The sequence below is a fragment of the Oncorhynchus masou genome, chromosome 23, assembly GCF_036934945.1.
Source record: "Oncorhynchus masou masou isolate Uvic2021 chromosome 23, UVic_Omas_1.1, whole genome shotgun sequence".
In the NCBI taxonomy this organism is placed as follows: Eukaryota; Metazoa; Chordata; class Actinopteri; order Salmoniformes; family Salmonidae; genus Oncorhynchus; species Oncorhynchus masou.
The window spans coordinates 16,936,445-16,952,792 of record NC_088234.1 but is presented as its reverse complement, the minus strand read 5'-3'; the positions used below and the strand labels follow the sequence as shown (position 1 = coordinate 16,952,792).

At 44.0% G+C, this 16,348-nt stretch overlaps 1 protein-coding gene across 1 annotated transcript in view; it reads left to right on the top strand.

Moving 5' to 3' along the window:
- The first annotated feature begins 505 nt into the window (after positions 1-505).
- The window catches only part of LOC135510456 (alpha-actinin-3-like), a 62,011-nt gene continuing 46,168 nt past the window's right edge, over positions 506-16,348 (top strand). Inside the window, exon 1 of the mRNA XM_064931400.1 lies at positions 506-817. Within this exon, the coding sequence (XP_064787472.1) occupies positions 683-817 (135 nt within the window). The 5' untranslated portion in view covers positions 506-682. The remainder of the gene's footprint in view (positions 818-16,348) is intronic.

The following is a 16,348-nucleotide window of genomic DNA, read 5'->3' as shown; positions in this document are numbered from 1 at the left end:
ACATTTAGTGGAAAGCCTTCCCAGAAGAGTAGAGGCTGTTATAGCAGCAAAGGGGGGACAAACTCCATATTAATGCCCTTGATTTTAGAATTAGATGTTCAAGGAGCAGGTGTCCACATACTTCTGATCATTTAGTGTATGTTGATGTTGGGGTGGGGCTGGAGATGATGAATATGAGGTTGAAAAGTGGTGTTATTTCCCTTTAAGGTTATGGTAAGGGTAGAGGTTAAGCTTAGGGTGTAAGGGACAGATGTACCAAGGATCCCGGATAGTGGTGCCTACCAGAAGCAACAGGTGCACTCCACAAGCTTTTGCTTATAAATTATGTCAGTAAGCGGTGTGATTGACGTCTCCATCCCGCTCAGTCCTCCCTGTCCCAGGATAGGTCAACTCCCCAACTACAACCCCGCCCATTGCACCTTTTTAGGGTGAATCCGATACCTGTGCGCCCGGTATCTGACTTTTTGGGGTGCGATCACGTGTGCTACTTTTGGAAAGAAGCACCCGCCAAGCAGAGCTTCTGGTAGTGGGAGCTGCACCTCCGCCGCAGTCTGTACTCTGCCTCTTCTTTCTCCTGACCAGCACACCTGACAGACAGCGACTCTTCAAGCCCAAGGAGGGTGCCTTCTCGTTTATTTTCTACATAATCAGAAGGGGGTACTAGAAACCCCAACAAGGCGTGATGATGGCTGTCGAAACCCAAGCGCAATACACCACCTCTTATATGATGAACGAGGAACACCAGTACATGACGCCAGAGGATGAGTGGGACAGGGACCTACTGCTGGACCCCGCCTGGGAGAAACAGCAGCGAAAGGTAGGCCACCTCTGGGATCGGGCGGTGGGTGAGTGAAGTCACTGTGGCGGTTGAGTGTTGGCTGGAGCGGCCGTTGTGCGTTACCGGCGCTTGTGTGTCTGGCTTGAGTCTAGCCAACTCGTTGCGCGTGTTTTATGAGTTCAACAAGTACCCACGGGCAGAACCAAATGGATGTCACGTAGGCTACTAAAGCCCCTTTAAAAGTTATTAAAGTTGTCAAATGAAACAGCATAAACGACCGAGAGAGAGAGTGGGTGGTTGCGTCTTGGCTGCTGAGCTAAGGAGTTGGAGCACGGACCTGCCCCCTCTCAGTTCTGGAAGCTATGAGCAGAGCGGTTAGATATTTGTTGTCTCTCACTTATTTCCCTGCCAGAGGCACTTATATATATCCACCCCCACATATTTAAGCTTACCAATACAACAAATAGGGACTTTTACGCACGACTTTTCCAACAGGTCACCATGCACTATAGGCACAACTTGACCAATTACAGAAATCCTAAGCTATGTTTCTGCCTACCAGTCAATAATTAGACCTGCACAATAAAAGCAGGCCTATACACATAGAGAAATACGTTGATATATTAGAAACGGAATGCTTTTTAAACTCTATCTCTCAAAACTACAAGTTGTCTCTCTAAGGGAGAGTGTCCATTATTATTCTGTGCTTGAGGAAGTGTCGTGTAGCCTAGAGCAGAGAGTTGTGAAGGGACCTGGGCCCACCCGTTGTCTTAGCGATCAGTTGGCCTTGCCCTACTCGCCGAAGAGGTTGACAGGTGCATTTAATGAGCTCTAGCTGTCAAACCTAAAAGTCAAATGGTCTGATGTGACAGTTAGCGATGACGTCCGCCTCGCCTGCGTATGCTCTATGGTCTGGCCTAAACTTGGATGGGGACAACCATACTACAATAGGGAATTCATTGACCATATGACCAAACTGGCCATACATGACCGTTAGTCAGCTAAGCTGTCATAGGCTTACATTTCTATATTTGGGCACCCATAGCTTTGGCCTGTGGTTAGGCCTATGTTTACTTAATTACCATTAGTTTACCAGAATAAAAAAATCACTCTGTATATGCATACAAGCATTCATTAGGTAATGTATGGAGTCATTTCAGGTCTTGAGTCCATAGAAGTCAGTCATTCTATATTATATTTCTTTATTTGAGTCTATGGAACTCCCCTGTCTCACTATGATGGGACAGTTTCCTTCACACAGTGACTGTACAGGAGCTCACATGGCCTTAAGGGTGAGAGACATCAACAGATGGCCACTCTGGAGGAGAGGAGGAATGGAGGAGAGGAGAGACGGGGCTCGTATAGAAGTACACCAACGGTTCGTTTCAGGCCCACGAATAAACATGTCCTAAAAATACTCCTGAACACTTTCTGTTCCTCCTCCATCTCTCGCTCTCTTTTCTACTCCCTTCTTCTTCCTCTCCCTCTCCCCCTCTTTCTCTCTCTCTCTCCCTCTCTCGCTTCTACCTCCTGGACAGTTCCCTATCCAACAGTCTTTCTCACACCTTCTCTGTTTCTCAACAAGTTGTTGTGTAGCTGTTTATCTTCATAGAGCGTAAGTCGATATGTGCCTGTCAGCCGCGCACACACACACCCACACAAGAATACACACACACACTCACCCCAGCTTACCCCCCACCCCCACACACACACTCACCCCCGCTTACCCCCCACACACACACACTTTAAGGAACAGTTCAAGAAGCTGATGTCATAAATATAGAAAGCTGCATCATTCCGTGGTGAAATGGATCTGAAACAGGCTCTGGGCACCTGTTCTAACCCCATGCTCCAGATTTCAGTGGAAAAACCCTTGGCTGCAGACAGGCTCAGTAATAAAGTGTTTGTCAACACACTGTGACTCTGTTGAACATGATAGGGCTTCAGAAATGGACGACACACTCATTTTAGTTTATTGCCACTGCCGGTGACTTGTACATTTTGACTTTGGGTGTATATTTATCTATATAACCTTCATGTATAGGGTCGGGTTTTGATATTTCACTTGTTCCTAAGTGGAGAAGTAGTGCGATTGACCAAGGTTCGAACCAGTGCCGCAAGACTGTGTTAGCCCGTTGAGCTAAAGCCTAGGTAATAGCCTAACACAAGGCGCTAACTCAAGTCTTCAGGTCTCAAGGCAAGGTTTTTTGTCACTAAGTTTACAAGCCACTAGTGTCATTAGCATGTTACAGTGGTGTGATATATTGTTTCTGAGCGTTGGCCGCCTAAGCATTTCAGAATGAAAGGATGATGGATGAGAGGAAGGTGTAAACGATGTCTTTTCACATACTCTGGCCTTACCTCTGTCACAGCCATTCTTTTCTGCAAATAGAGAGCTAGGGTGCTATTTTGTATGATTTGATCCAATACTTTTATGTGAAAGTGCCGTAAGCCTAAGAAGGAATAGTGTATTGTACGTTTCTACTGCATTTAAAGTTCTGTGTAACTGATGCAATAAAAAAAGGTTACTATAACGTTATTAAGCATATTTGTTAACCTTGATTTCACTAGGCAAGTCAGTTAAGAACAAATTCTTATTTACAATGACAGCCTACCCGTCTAAACCCTCCCCTAACCCGGACGTTGCTGGGCCAATTGTGCGCCGCCCTATAGGACTCCCGATCACGGCCGGTTGTGACACAGCCTGGGAACAAACCATGGTCTATAGTGACACCTCCAGCACTGCAATGCAGTGGCTTAGACCACTGCGCCACTCGGGAGGCACTCAAGCCACAAGGCAAAACATAAAATAGACACAGTTTACAGACTACATTATATAACGCAACACTTTAGGTTTAAGTTGAAACACATATTAGCCTGATAAACACTTCTTTAAGAACTTACTCCCCAACGAACCAAAAATGAACTTAAATTTACACCACAGAGTGTTAAGTTGGCCAAGGAGGGCCCTCTTCACCATAGTGATGACAGGATGTGGACTATTCACAGTTTCACACTCAGAAACAACAGACGTCAACTTAATATGATCAGGGAGGCCATTCCCCTGTGGATGGTAAGCTTACACCTTCCTCTTCTAAGAAACCCAGAATGTGAGGCTGAGGCTACTGCCGTTATATGTAATAGGTTATATATAGGTTCGCATAGTGTTAGGATGAGCTACTGAGATGCCAAGCAGTTATTCAGCTAGCTAGCCAGTTAGTAGCTGAAAACCCAGAGTATGCAATTAGGGCTCTATAAAATCTGCGCTCAATTAAATGTTAACTACAAAGTAGCTTATGTGTACCTGGCAGAATGATATCATGATTATTTGCATCAATCCAGTGGCCGTTTGTTTTGCAAACTCTGCAATCATATGAGAGTTCCAGAAACATCGCTAACCAAACAACACTCTCTTGTTGGTGGGCACTCCCATTAAAGGGTAACTACATCCCAAAAAATGTAATAAAAACATTTATCCCAGACCTCAAAATTGGTCTCCTGATGCAGTTTAAGCATTGTTGTGGACTGAGAACATCCAATTTAGTTGTTTTTCTTTTTTTTAAGTGTGATTTTGACAGTGAAAACCTGAAAAAACTGGGGGAAACGGGAAGCTGGAAACAAAAGGAGAAAAATAAATTGGGGAAAAACGAAATGGAATCAGGCTAAAAATGAAACTGATTTCATAGGGGCCTGAACCACTCCGCATTGGACTTATTCCCGTAGGAAGAGGATCACTCTCATAGTCTGTGTCCCAAATGGCACCCTTTTCCCTATATAGTGCACTACTTTTGACCAGATTCAGTTTCAGAGTCAAAAGGGCCTGTAGTTGACTATGATTGCAACCTCAGTCAGTGTTCATAGGCTTGGCGTGGACGCTTGAGAGCTTATCTTTGAGTATTGATCCATCAAGAAAACGATCACTGGTTGTTGTTGTTGTGGCTACTGTCTTTCTGTAAGGCCTGTAAGCTGCTCTGGGAGCCCAAGGAAGTAGGCTTTGATGGTGTGTGTGTGTCTGTGTGTGTCTGTGTGTGTCTGTGTGTGTCTGTGTGTGTCTGTGTGTGTCTGTGTGTGTGTTGGTCGAGAAGTAGATATCAATTTAAATCAAATAAAATGTTATTTGTCACATGCTTTGTGGACAACAGGTGTAGACTGACCGTGAAATGCTTACTTACGGGTCCTTTTCCAACAATGCAGAGTTAAAGATAAGTTAAAGATCAAAATTGGAATATTGGCAAAGTGAATAACAAATAAAAATAACGAGTAAAAAATAACATGGCTATATGTAGTGAGTAGAAAATAACATGGCTATATGTAGTGAGTAGAAAATAACATGGCTATATGTAGTGAGTAGAAAATAACATGGCTATATGTAGTGAGTAGAAAATAACATGGCTATATGTAGTGAGTAGAAAATAACATGGCTATATGTAGTGAGTAGAAAATAACATGGCTATATGTAGTGAGTAGAAAATAACATGGCTATATGTAGTGAGTAGAAAATAACATGGCTATATGTAGTGAGTAGAAAATAACATGGCTATATGTAGTGAGTAGAAAATAACATGGCTATATGTAGTGAGTAGAAAATAACATGGCTATATGTAGTGAGTAGAAAATAACATGGCTATATGTAGTGAGTAGAAAATAACATGGCTATATGTAGTGAGTAGAAAATAACATGGCTATATGTAGTGAGTAGAAAATAACATGGCTATATGTAGTGAGTAGAAAATAACATGGCTATATGTAGTGAGTAGAAAATAACATGGCTATATGTAGTGAGTAGAAAATAACATGGCTATATGTAGTGAGTAGAAAATAACATGGCTATATGTAGTGAGTAGAAAATAACATGGCTATATGTAGTGAGTAGAAAATAACATGGCTATATGTAGTGAGTAGAAAATAACATGGCTATATGTAGTGAGTAGAAAATAACATGGCTATATGTAGTGAGTAGAAAATAACATGGCTATATGTAGTGAGTAGAAAATAACATGGCTATATGTAGTGAGTAGAAAATAACATGGCTATATGTAGTGAGTAGAAAATAACATGGCTATATGCGTTGAGATTGCCTGCAATGACAACAAGCTCAGTCCGATGATGCTGTGACACACCGCCCCAGACCATGACAGATTCTCCACCTCTAAATTGACGCTCATTCCTTCGACGATAAACGTGAATCCGACCATCACCCCTGGTGAGACAAAACCGTGACTCGTCAGTGAAGAACACTTTTTGACACTCCTGTCTGGTCCAGTGACGGTGGGTTTGTGCCCATAGGTGACGTTATTGCTGGTGATGTCTGGTGAGGACCTGCGTTACAACAGGCCTACAAGCCCTCAGTCCAGCCTCTCTCAGCCTATTGCAGATAGTCTGAGCACTGATGGAGGGATTGTTTGTTCCTGATGTAACTCGGGCAGTTGTTACCATCCTGTACCTGTCCCGCAGGTGTGATGTTCTGTTGTACCGATCCTGTGCAGGTGTTATTACACGTGGTCTGCCACTGCGAGGACGATCAGATGTCCGTCCTGTCTCCCTGTAGCGCTGTCTTAGGCGTCTCACAGTACGGACATTGCAATTTACTGCCCTGACCATATCTGCAGTCCTCATGCCTCCTTGCAGCATGCCTAAGGCACGTTCACGCAGATGAGCAGGGACCCTGGGCATCTTTCTTTTGGTATTTTTCAGAGTCAGTAGAAAGGCCTCCTTATTGCCTACCATCTGTAAACTCTTAGTGTCTTAACAACCGTTCCACAGGTGCATGTTCATTAATTGTTTATGGTTCATTGAACAAGCATGAGAAACAGTGTTTAAACCCTTTACAATGAAGATCTGTAAAGTTATTTGGATTTTTATGAATTGTCTTTGAAAGACAGGGTCCTGAAAAAGGGACGTTTCTTTTGTTGCTGAGTTTATAAAGGCTCGCAGCTGTATTCGCTGCCAAAGTGATTGTACCATGTATTGACTCAGGGGTGTGAATACTTACGTAAATGAGATATTTCTGTATTTCATTTTCAACAAATTTGCCAACATTTATTAAAACATGTTTTCACTTTGTCATTATGGGGTATTGTGTGTAGATGGGTGAGATTTTGTATTTATTGTATTCAGGCTGTAACACAACAAAATGTGTAATAAGTCAAGGGGTTTCTGAAGGCACTGTATGTAGTGTACGTATAGATAGGGGTAAAGGGACTAGCAGCAGCGTATGTGGTGAGTGTGAACGTGTGTGTGTGGCGTCTGTATGCATATGTGTGCATGTTATTAGTCAGTGAAAGAGAGTTAGTGCAAAAAAGAGGCAAATACAGAATGTAGCCGATAGGATAGACTAGGGGAGATAGGATAGATAGGATAGATAGGATAGATAGGATAGACTAGGGGAGATATGATAGATAGGATAGATAGGATAGATAGGATAGACTAGGGGAGATATGATAGATAGGATAGATAGGATAGATAGGATAGACTAGGGGAGATAGGATAGATAGGATAGATAGGATAGACTAGGGGAGATATGATAGATAGGATAGATAGGATAGATAGGATAGACTAGGGGAGATATGATAGATAGGATAGATAGGATAGATAGGATAGACTAGGGGAGATAGGATAGATAGGATAGACTCGGGGAGATATGATTGATAGGATAGACTCGGGGAGATAGGATAGATAGGATAGACTCGGGGAGATATGATTGATAGGATAGACTCGGGGAGATAGGATAGATAGGATAGACTCGGGGAGATAGGATTGATAGGATAGACTAGGGGAGATAGGATAGATAGGATAGACTCGGGGAGATAGGATAGATAGGATAGACTCGGGGAGATAGGATAGATAGGATAGACTAGGGGAGATAGGATAGATAGGATAGACTAGGGGAGATAGGATAGATAGGATAGACTAGGGGAGATAGGATAGACTAGGGGAGATAGGATTGATAGGATAGACTAGGGGAGATATGATAGATAGGATAGATAGGATTGATAGGATAGACTCGGGGAGATAGGATTGATAGGATAGACTAGGGGAGATAGGATAGATAGGATAGACTCGGGGAGATAGGATAGATAGGATAGACTCGGGAGATAGGATAGATAGGATAGACTCGGGGGAGATAGGATAGATAGGATAGACTAGGGGAGATAGGATAGATAGGATAGACTAGGGGAGATAGGATAGATAGGATAGACTAGGGGAGATAGGATAGATAGGATAGACTAGGGGAGATAGGATAGATAGGATAGATAGGATAGACTAGGGGAGATAGGATTGATAGGATAGATAGGATAGACTCGGGGAGATAGGATAGATAGGATAGATAGGATAGACTCGGGGAGATAGGATAGATAGGATAGACTAGGGGAGATAGGATAGATAGGATAGACTCGGGAGATAGGATAGATAGGATAGACTAGGGGAGATAGGATTGATAGGATAGATAGGATAGACTCGGGGAGATAGGATAGATAGGATAGACTAGGGGAGATAGGATAGATAGGATAGACTCGGGGAGATAGGATAGATAGGATAGACTCGGGGAGATAGGATAGATAGAATAGACTCGGGGAGATAGGATTGATAGGATAGACTAGGGGAGATAGGATAGATAGGATAGACTCGGGGAGATAGGATAGATAGGATAGACTCGGGGAGATAGGATAGATAGGATAGACTAGGGGAGATATGATAGATAGGATTGATAGGATTGATAGGATAGACTCGGGGAGATAGGATTGATAGGATAGACTAGGGGAGATAGGATAGATAGGATAGACTCGGGGAGATAGGATAGATAGGATAGACTCGGGGAGATAGGATAGATAGGATAGACTCGGGGAGATAGGATAGATAGTATAGACTAGGGGAGATAGGATAGATAGGATAGACTAGGGGAGATAGGATAGACTAGGGGAGATAGGATTGATAGGATAGACTAGGGGAGATATGATAGATAGGATAGATAGGATTGATAGGATAGACTCGGGGAGATAGGATTGATAGGATAGACTAGGGGAGATAGGATAGATAGGATAGACTCGGGGAGATATGATTGATAGGATAGACTAGGGGAGATAGGATAGATAGGATAGACTCGGGGAGATAGGATAGATAGGATAGACTCGGGGAGATAGGATAGATAGGATAGACTCGGGGAGATAGGATAGATAGGATAGACTCGGGGAGATAGGATAGATAGTATAGACTAGGGGAGATAGGATAGATAGGATAGACTAGGGGAGATAGGATAGATAGGATAGATAGGATAGACTAGGGGAGATAGGATTGATAGGATAGATAGGATAGACTCGGGGAGATAGGATAGATAGGATAGATAGGATAGACTCGGGGAGATAGGATAGATAGGATAGACTAGGGGAGATAGGATAGATAGGATAGACTCGGGGAGATAGGATAGATAGGATAGACTAGGGGAGATAGGATTGATAGGATAGATAGGATAGACTCGGGGAGATAGGATAGATAGGATAGACTCGGGGAGATAGGATAGATAGGATAGACTAGGGGAGATAGGATAGATAGGATAGATAAGATAGACTGAATGAGATTAGGGTGTCTATGTGTCTTATGAGAGTCAGGAAAGGATGTTGAGTATTTGACAATGAGTGTTTTGACCACTGGACTAAAGGCAGCGCAAACAGATGTGGGACCAGAGTTCAATGGTACTTGCTTGAGAATGCGTTGTTCACTGATATAAGTTGTCCGTCTGACACTGCAAGTGAGTGCAAGACAGAACTGAACTGGCCAACCGAACAGAGAGAGTGTGTGTAGGCGAGGTGAGAGAGAGATAGAGAGCTTGTAGTGAGATCAGATGGCAGTTGCTATTCCAGAAGCTGTGTCCATGTAGGGAGGCTTCTATTAACTACCTTAGAGGAGTTAGGAGTCCTGGGAGGCAGCAGGAAAGGCTGAGGAGTGTGTGTGTACTGTGTATCGCTCTCTCTGTGTGTGTGTGTGTGTGTGTGTGTGTGTGTGTGTGTGTGTGTGTGTGTGTGTGTGTGTGTGTGTGAGGGCTGAGGAGTGTGTGTGTGTGTACTGTGTATCGCTCTCTCTCTCTGTGTGTGTGTGTGTGTGTGTGTGTGTGTGTGTGAGGGCTGAGGAGTGTGTGTGTGTACTGTGTATCGCTCTCTCTCTCTGTGTGTGTGTGTCTGTGTGTGTGTGTGTGTGTGAAACAGCATCGCCACTTTCAGCAGTAAAAACCTTTCTGCTTGTGTATATAATCTGATATCAGAATCCTGTTTTCTGAGGTCATAACAAAATAGAACTGCTAGCTCAGAGGAGTTTGGTGATTGTGACTCAGCGACAACACTTACACTGACACCTATAGTCATACCTCCCTTTAAAGAGGTTTTGTATGTCTTCAGACTTTTGTATAACTTTTGAAAGTAGCATTCAGGAGCCAAAACGGGTCCCTTGAAAATTGTGCACTATTGTGTACCACATCATCCATTTCATTTGATATGTTGCATCTTGCAAAAAAATATTTGTATTGTATAGTATGTTACGGATTCCAATTCATACAATATGTTATGAATTTGTAAGTGCTTAAGATCCCGTTCGATCTCTAACAATTGGAATACTGTAATTACTCAGGCCTCCGAGTGGCACAGCAGTCTAAGGCACTACATCTCAGTGCAAGAGGCGTCAGACACCCTGGTTCAAATCCAGCCTGTATCACAACTGGATGTGATTGGGAGTCCTATAGGGCTGCGCACAATTGGCCCAGTGTCATCCGGGTTTGGCGGGTGTAGATTGTCATTGTAAATAAGAATTTGTTCTTAACTGACTTGCCTTAGGTTAAAGAAAAACTGAATGGCATGGCACATCACACTGAAAATATATATGGCACATCTCTTACATTGCGTTTGGTAATGTTGACACTGAAAATATAAATGGCACATCTCTTACATAGGGTTTGGTAATATTCACACTGAACTGATTGAGTTTGTTATTATTCACATTTGACAACATGGTAATCCTCAGTCTGGCAGTTACAAGAGCTGTGATTGGGTGTTGTCACAGTAACCAGTGCCTGGATACTGTCCCAGTGATAGGCTGTAGTTTATGAGAGATTCGTCATTGATCACAAGTCACAACTCAGAATATTGGGGCCCATGACATCAGGAAGTAAAATACAAAAGGAAGGTCATGATCTGATCTAAGAGCAGTATTGTGTTTACTTCCTAATGGTCAAGGCTAGCATTTACCCTGGATGAACTGATCCTAGACAGGTCCTAGCAGTTTAGCCCTATTGACAGGAGACACGCCTGCTGAAATTAGAACCCCTCGCTCCCCTCCTCATATAAGACAGGCGCTCAGCTGTAAATCCTACTCCCCTATTTAAGCAATTTATCCCCTCTGCAATCATTAATCACAGAGCCCACGGCACATTAATGAACCTCCCCTCACTGCTGTCCTTGCAAAGCCCCCCACCTCTCTCTTTCACACACACACACACACACACACACACACACGGTCAGCCTCATAAATAAGCAACACATGAACACAAAATCACATTTTAAACCTGTAGCATTTTGTCCATTCCAGATTTCCTGTCTAATAATTGTTTGCGGATCAGAGTTAAAGACAAAGTGCAGCATTCCTCATCCTGATGATGTAGCGTGTTGTAGCTAGAGGCCTATCTCTGTTTCCTTCCATCTCTGTCCCTGCGCGGTTGTTGGTTTCAACGAGAACATGTACTCACTCAGTCAACCTACCCGGTAAAAAAAAAAATTCAATCAGATGTGAGAGTGTGAGGGGGGTCTTTGATGAGGAGGGCTCCATGCTGCCATCAGGTGTGCCACCTGTTGTCTGGCATTGGCAGCCCTCGTGCTCAGGGGTTGGCTGGCAGCTGAGACAGAGTTGGGCTGGCAGAGGAGGTGTGCCCGCTGCCCTCCAAGCACTCATTCAGCCTAGCAGCCCCTGATCCTCCAAATGTAGAAATTTTAGGCCTGGGGTTTAGGATGCTGGCCTCCAGAGGCTCTGGATGGATCCCAACTGGCACCCTATTCCCTTAATAGTGCATACCTTTGACCAGAGCCCGGGCCCTGGTATAGTGCACTACTTCTGACCAGGACCCAGGCTCTGCTGTAGAGAATAGGGTGCCATTTGGGCCCCATGGTCTCCTCTTAGTGGCACTATGTTGGATGAGGGGGTGAGGGAGAGGAGAGGAGTGTTCTGTCTCTCTTTGGTTTCCTCTGCAGTCTTTGTCAGTGCACTTGGTAGCACTTATACATGGTATGTTTGTGTGGTAAATGACAAGAGATTAATAAACACTTTTCTCAACCCCTGTTGCTAATGGGATCTGTAGGAATCTGAAAATCTGGTGACTTGGAGAAGCGGCACTGGTAAAAGGCCTAGAGAATCGAAACGATTCCGCATTTTTTGGGAACTGGCTTCAAAAATCCAAATGTATTTCCTGATATACAGCACCATTGAACATCTTTTGAATTGAAATCTATTTTGAAGATCTATTTTCAAAATATAATATATTTGATAATGTGTGTTATTCTTGTCCCGTTGTGTTTGAGGTAATGGTTGTTTGGGATTCGTGGGAAGTGGAATTGCTGGAGTTGGAGGTTGGAAGGTGGGGTGGGACGAGCAGGGGGGCTAGAGGTCATCGTCCCAAAAGAGTCCTGGCGGGGTGGCAACCAAGTTCAGGCCTCAGGCAACCAAGTTCAGGCCTCAGGGATATTTAAAACCCTCATGAGGGGATGGAGCGATGTGGGGAGGGGGGTGCTGTCACACCTGTTTATGGCCTAGCCCCCCTTCCCTCCCCTACCTTATACTGTATAATGAAACTCAATAAAAAAATATACATTTCACATACATACATTACAAGTAACCACTGACAACTGGTAATATAAACATTGACAACTCTTTCTGTCAGCTGTCAAAAAAATCAAACTAAAACGTTACTGTATGGCTATAGTCACTCTGTCAAGAAAGTCAGCATCTTACTTAGTTGGTGTAGAGCAGCAACAGTTGAGACGGAGTCTGTAGATCAGGTGCCACAACAGGTCATATTTATTTAGAGTGCAAGCAGTGATGAAGAAGACTGGATCAGGAGTTGAGTTTTTACAAAATGTACAGATTTTGCTTGGTCAAAATACTATTAATAATCTGAACGCTATAAAGGCAAAATGTCTATAAAATTACACTTTACAGGTTGAGCTTCAGTGGCGTATTAGGATGTACTAGGGGTCAGGTGGGGTCACCGTGGGGGCGTATAGCATTGCATTGTGAATATGTGTAAGTGTGTGTGTGTGTGTGAGTACATACAGTGATTGTTCTCTCTCTCATTGTCCCCCCACCTGTGTGTTTGGGAGAGCAGCAATGTACAGCGGCCAAAGGGGAACTGTTGCCTTTTCACTGTGTGAAGGTTTGCAGGCCACACGTTTCTCAGACTCCTCTAACAATTGTTAGCATCAAACAGCCCTCAGACAGTGGCTGCTCTCCAGTGTGCGTGAATGTGTGTGTGTCTGTGTGTTAATGTGTATGCGTCTGTCTGTCTGTCTGTCTGTCTGTCTGTCTGTCTGTCTGTCTGTCTGGCTGGCTGGCTGGCTGGCTGGCTGGCTGGCTGGCTGGCTGGCTTCTCTATTTATAATGATAAAGACTGCTTCTGTTTTTCTCCACAGCATCAGACCTCATCAGGATAGCAGTGCCTGAGGATTAGAAACACACTGTATTTTGCATAGTTGAGTGTTCCTGTGGAGTTTGTGACCCCATAGTAAAGGTGTGTGTGCGTCCGTGCCTGTGTGTGAGCCAAGTGTGAGGATGTTGACGTTACAAACAAACCATAAGCAGCCTGTGTCAAGTCCAGCACATTACCATAGAACAGGTAGGAAAGGACAGCACATTACCATAGAACAGGTAGGAAAGGACATCACATTACAATAGAACAGGTAGGAAAGGACAGCACATTACAATAGAACAGGTAGGAAAGGACAGCACATTACCATAGAACAGGTAGAAAAAGGACAGCACATTACCATAGAACAGGTAGGAAAGGACAGCACATTACCATAGAACAGGTAGGAAAGGACAGAACATTACAATAGAACAGGTAGGAAAGGACAGCACATTACCATAGAACAGGTGGGACAGGACAGTACATTACTATAGAACAGGTGGGACAGGACAGTACATTACTATAGAACAGGTGGGACAGGACAGCACATTACTATAGAACAGGTGGGACAGGACAGTACATTACTATAGAACAGGTGGGACAGGACAGCACATTACTATAGAACAGGTGGGACAGGACAGTACATTACTATAGAACAGGTGGGACAGGACAGCACATTACTATAGAACAGGTGGGACAGGACAGTACATTACTATAGAACAGGTGGGACAGGACAGGACAGCACATTACTATAGAACAGGTGGGACAGGACAGCACATTACTATAGAACAGGTGGGACAGGACAGTACATTACTATAGAACAGGTGGGACAGGACAGTACATTACTATAGAACAGGTGGGACAGGACAGTACATTACTATAGAACAGGTGGGACAGGACAGTACATTACTATAGAACAGGTGGGACAGGACAGCACATTACTATAGAACAGGTGGGACAGGAGGGTACATTACTATAGAACAGGTGGGACAGGACAGTACATTACTATAGAACAGGTGGGACAGGACAGTACATTACTATAGAACAGGTGGGACAGGACAGCACATTACTATAGAACAGGTGGGACAGGACAGCACATTACTATAGAACAGGTGGGACAGGACAGTACTATAGAACAGGTGGGACAGGACGGTACATTACTATAGAACAGGTGGGACAGGACAGCACATTACTATAGAACAGGTGGGACAGGACAGTACATCACTATAGAACAGGTGGGACAGGACAGCACATTACTATAGAACAGGTGGGACAGGACAGTACAGTACTATAGAACAGGTGGGACAGGAGGGTACAGTACTATAGAACAGGTGGGACAGGACAGTACAGTACTATAGAACAGGTGGGACAGGACAGTACATTACTATAGAACAGGTGGGACAGGACAGTACTATAGAACAGGTGGGACAGGACAGTACAGTACTATAGAACAGGTGGGACAGGACAGTACTATAGAACAGGTGGGACAGGACAGTACTATAGAACAGGTGGGACAGTACAGTACATTACTATAGAACAGGTGGGACAGGACAGTACAGTACTATAGAACAGGTGGGACAGGACAGTACAGTACTATAGAACAGGTGGGACAGGACAGTACATTACTGTAGAACAGGTGGGACAGGACATTACTATAGAACAGGTGGGACAGGACAGTACAGTACTACAGAACACGTGGGACAGGACAGTACTATAGAACAGGTGGGACAGGACAGCACATTACAATAGAACAGGTGGGACAGGACAGTACATTACTATAGAACAGGTGGGACAGGACAGTACATTACTATAGAACAGGTGAGACAGGACAGCACATTACTATAGAACAGGTGGGACAGGACAGTACATTACTATAGAACAGGTGGGACAGGACAGTACATTACTATAGAACAGGTGGGACAGGACAGCACATTACTATAGAACAGGTGGGACAGGACAGTACATTACTATAGAACAGGTGGGACAGGACAGCACATTACTATAGAACAGGTGGGACAGGACAGTACATTACTATAGAACAGGTGGGACAGGACAGCACATTACTATAGAACAGGTGGGACAGGACAGCACATTACTATAGAACAGGTGGGACAGTACAGTACAGTACTATAGAACAGGTGGGACAGGACAGGACAGCACATTACTATAGAACAGGTGGGACAGGACAGTACATTACAATAGAACAGGTGGGACAGGACAGCACATTACTATAGAACAGGTGGGACAGGACAGTACATTACTATAGAACAGGTGGGACAGGACAGTACAGTACTATAGAACAGGTGGGACAGGACAGTACATTACTATAGAACAGGTGGGACAGGACAGCACATTACTATAGAACAGGTGGGACAGGACAGGACAGCAACATTACTATAGAACAGGTAGGACAGGACAGGACAGCACGTTACTATAGAACAGGCAGGAAAGGACAGGACAGCACATTACTATAGAACAGGTGGGACAGGACAGCACATTACTATAGAACAGGTGGGACAGGACAGCACATTACTATAGAACAGGTAGGAAAGGACAGGACAGCACATTACTATAAAACAGGTGGGACAGGACAGCACATTACTATAGAACAGGTAGGAAAGGACAGGACAGCACATTACTATAAAACAGGTGGGACAGGACAGTACATTACTATAGAACAGGTGGGACAGGACAGTACAGTACTATAGAACAGGTGGGACAGGACAGTACAGTACTATAGAACAGGTGGGACAGGACAGTACATTACTATAGAACAGGTGGGACAGGACAGCACATTACTATAGAAAAGGTGGGACAGGACAGGACAGCACATTACTATAGAACAGGTAGGACAGGACAGGACAGCACGTTACTATAGAACAGGCAGGAAAGGACAGGACAGCACATTACTATAG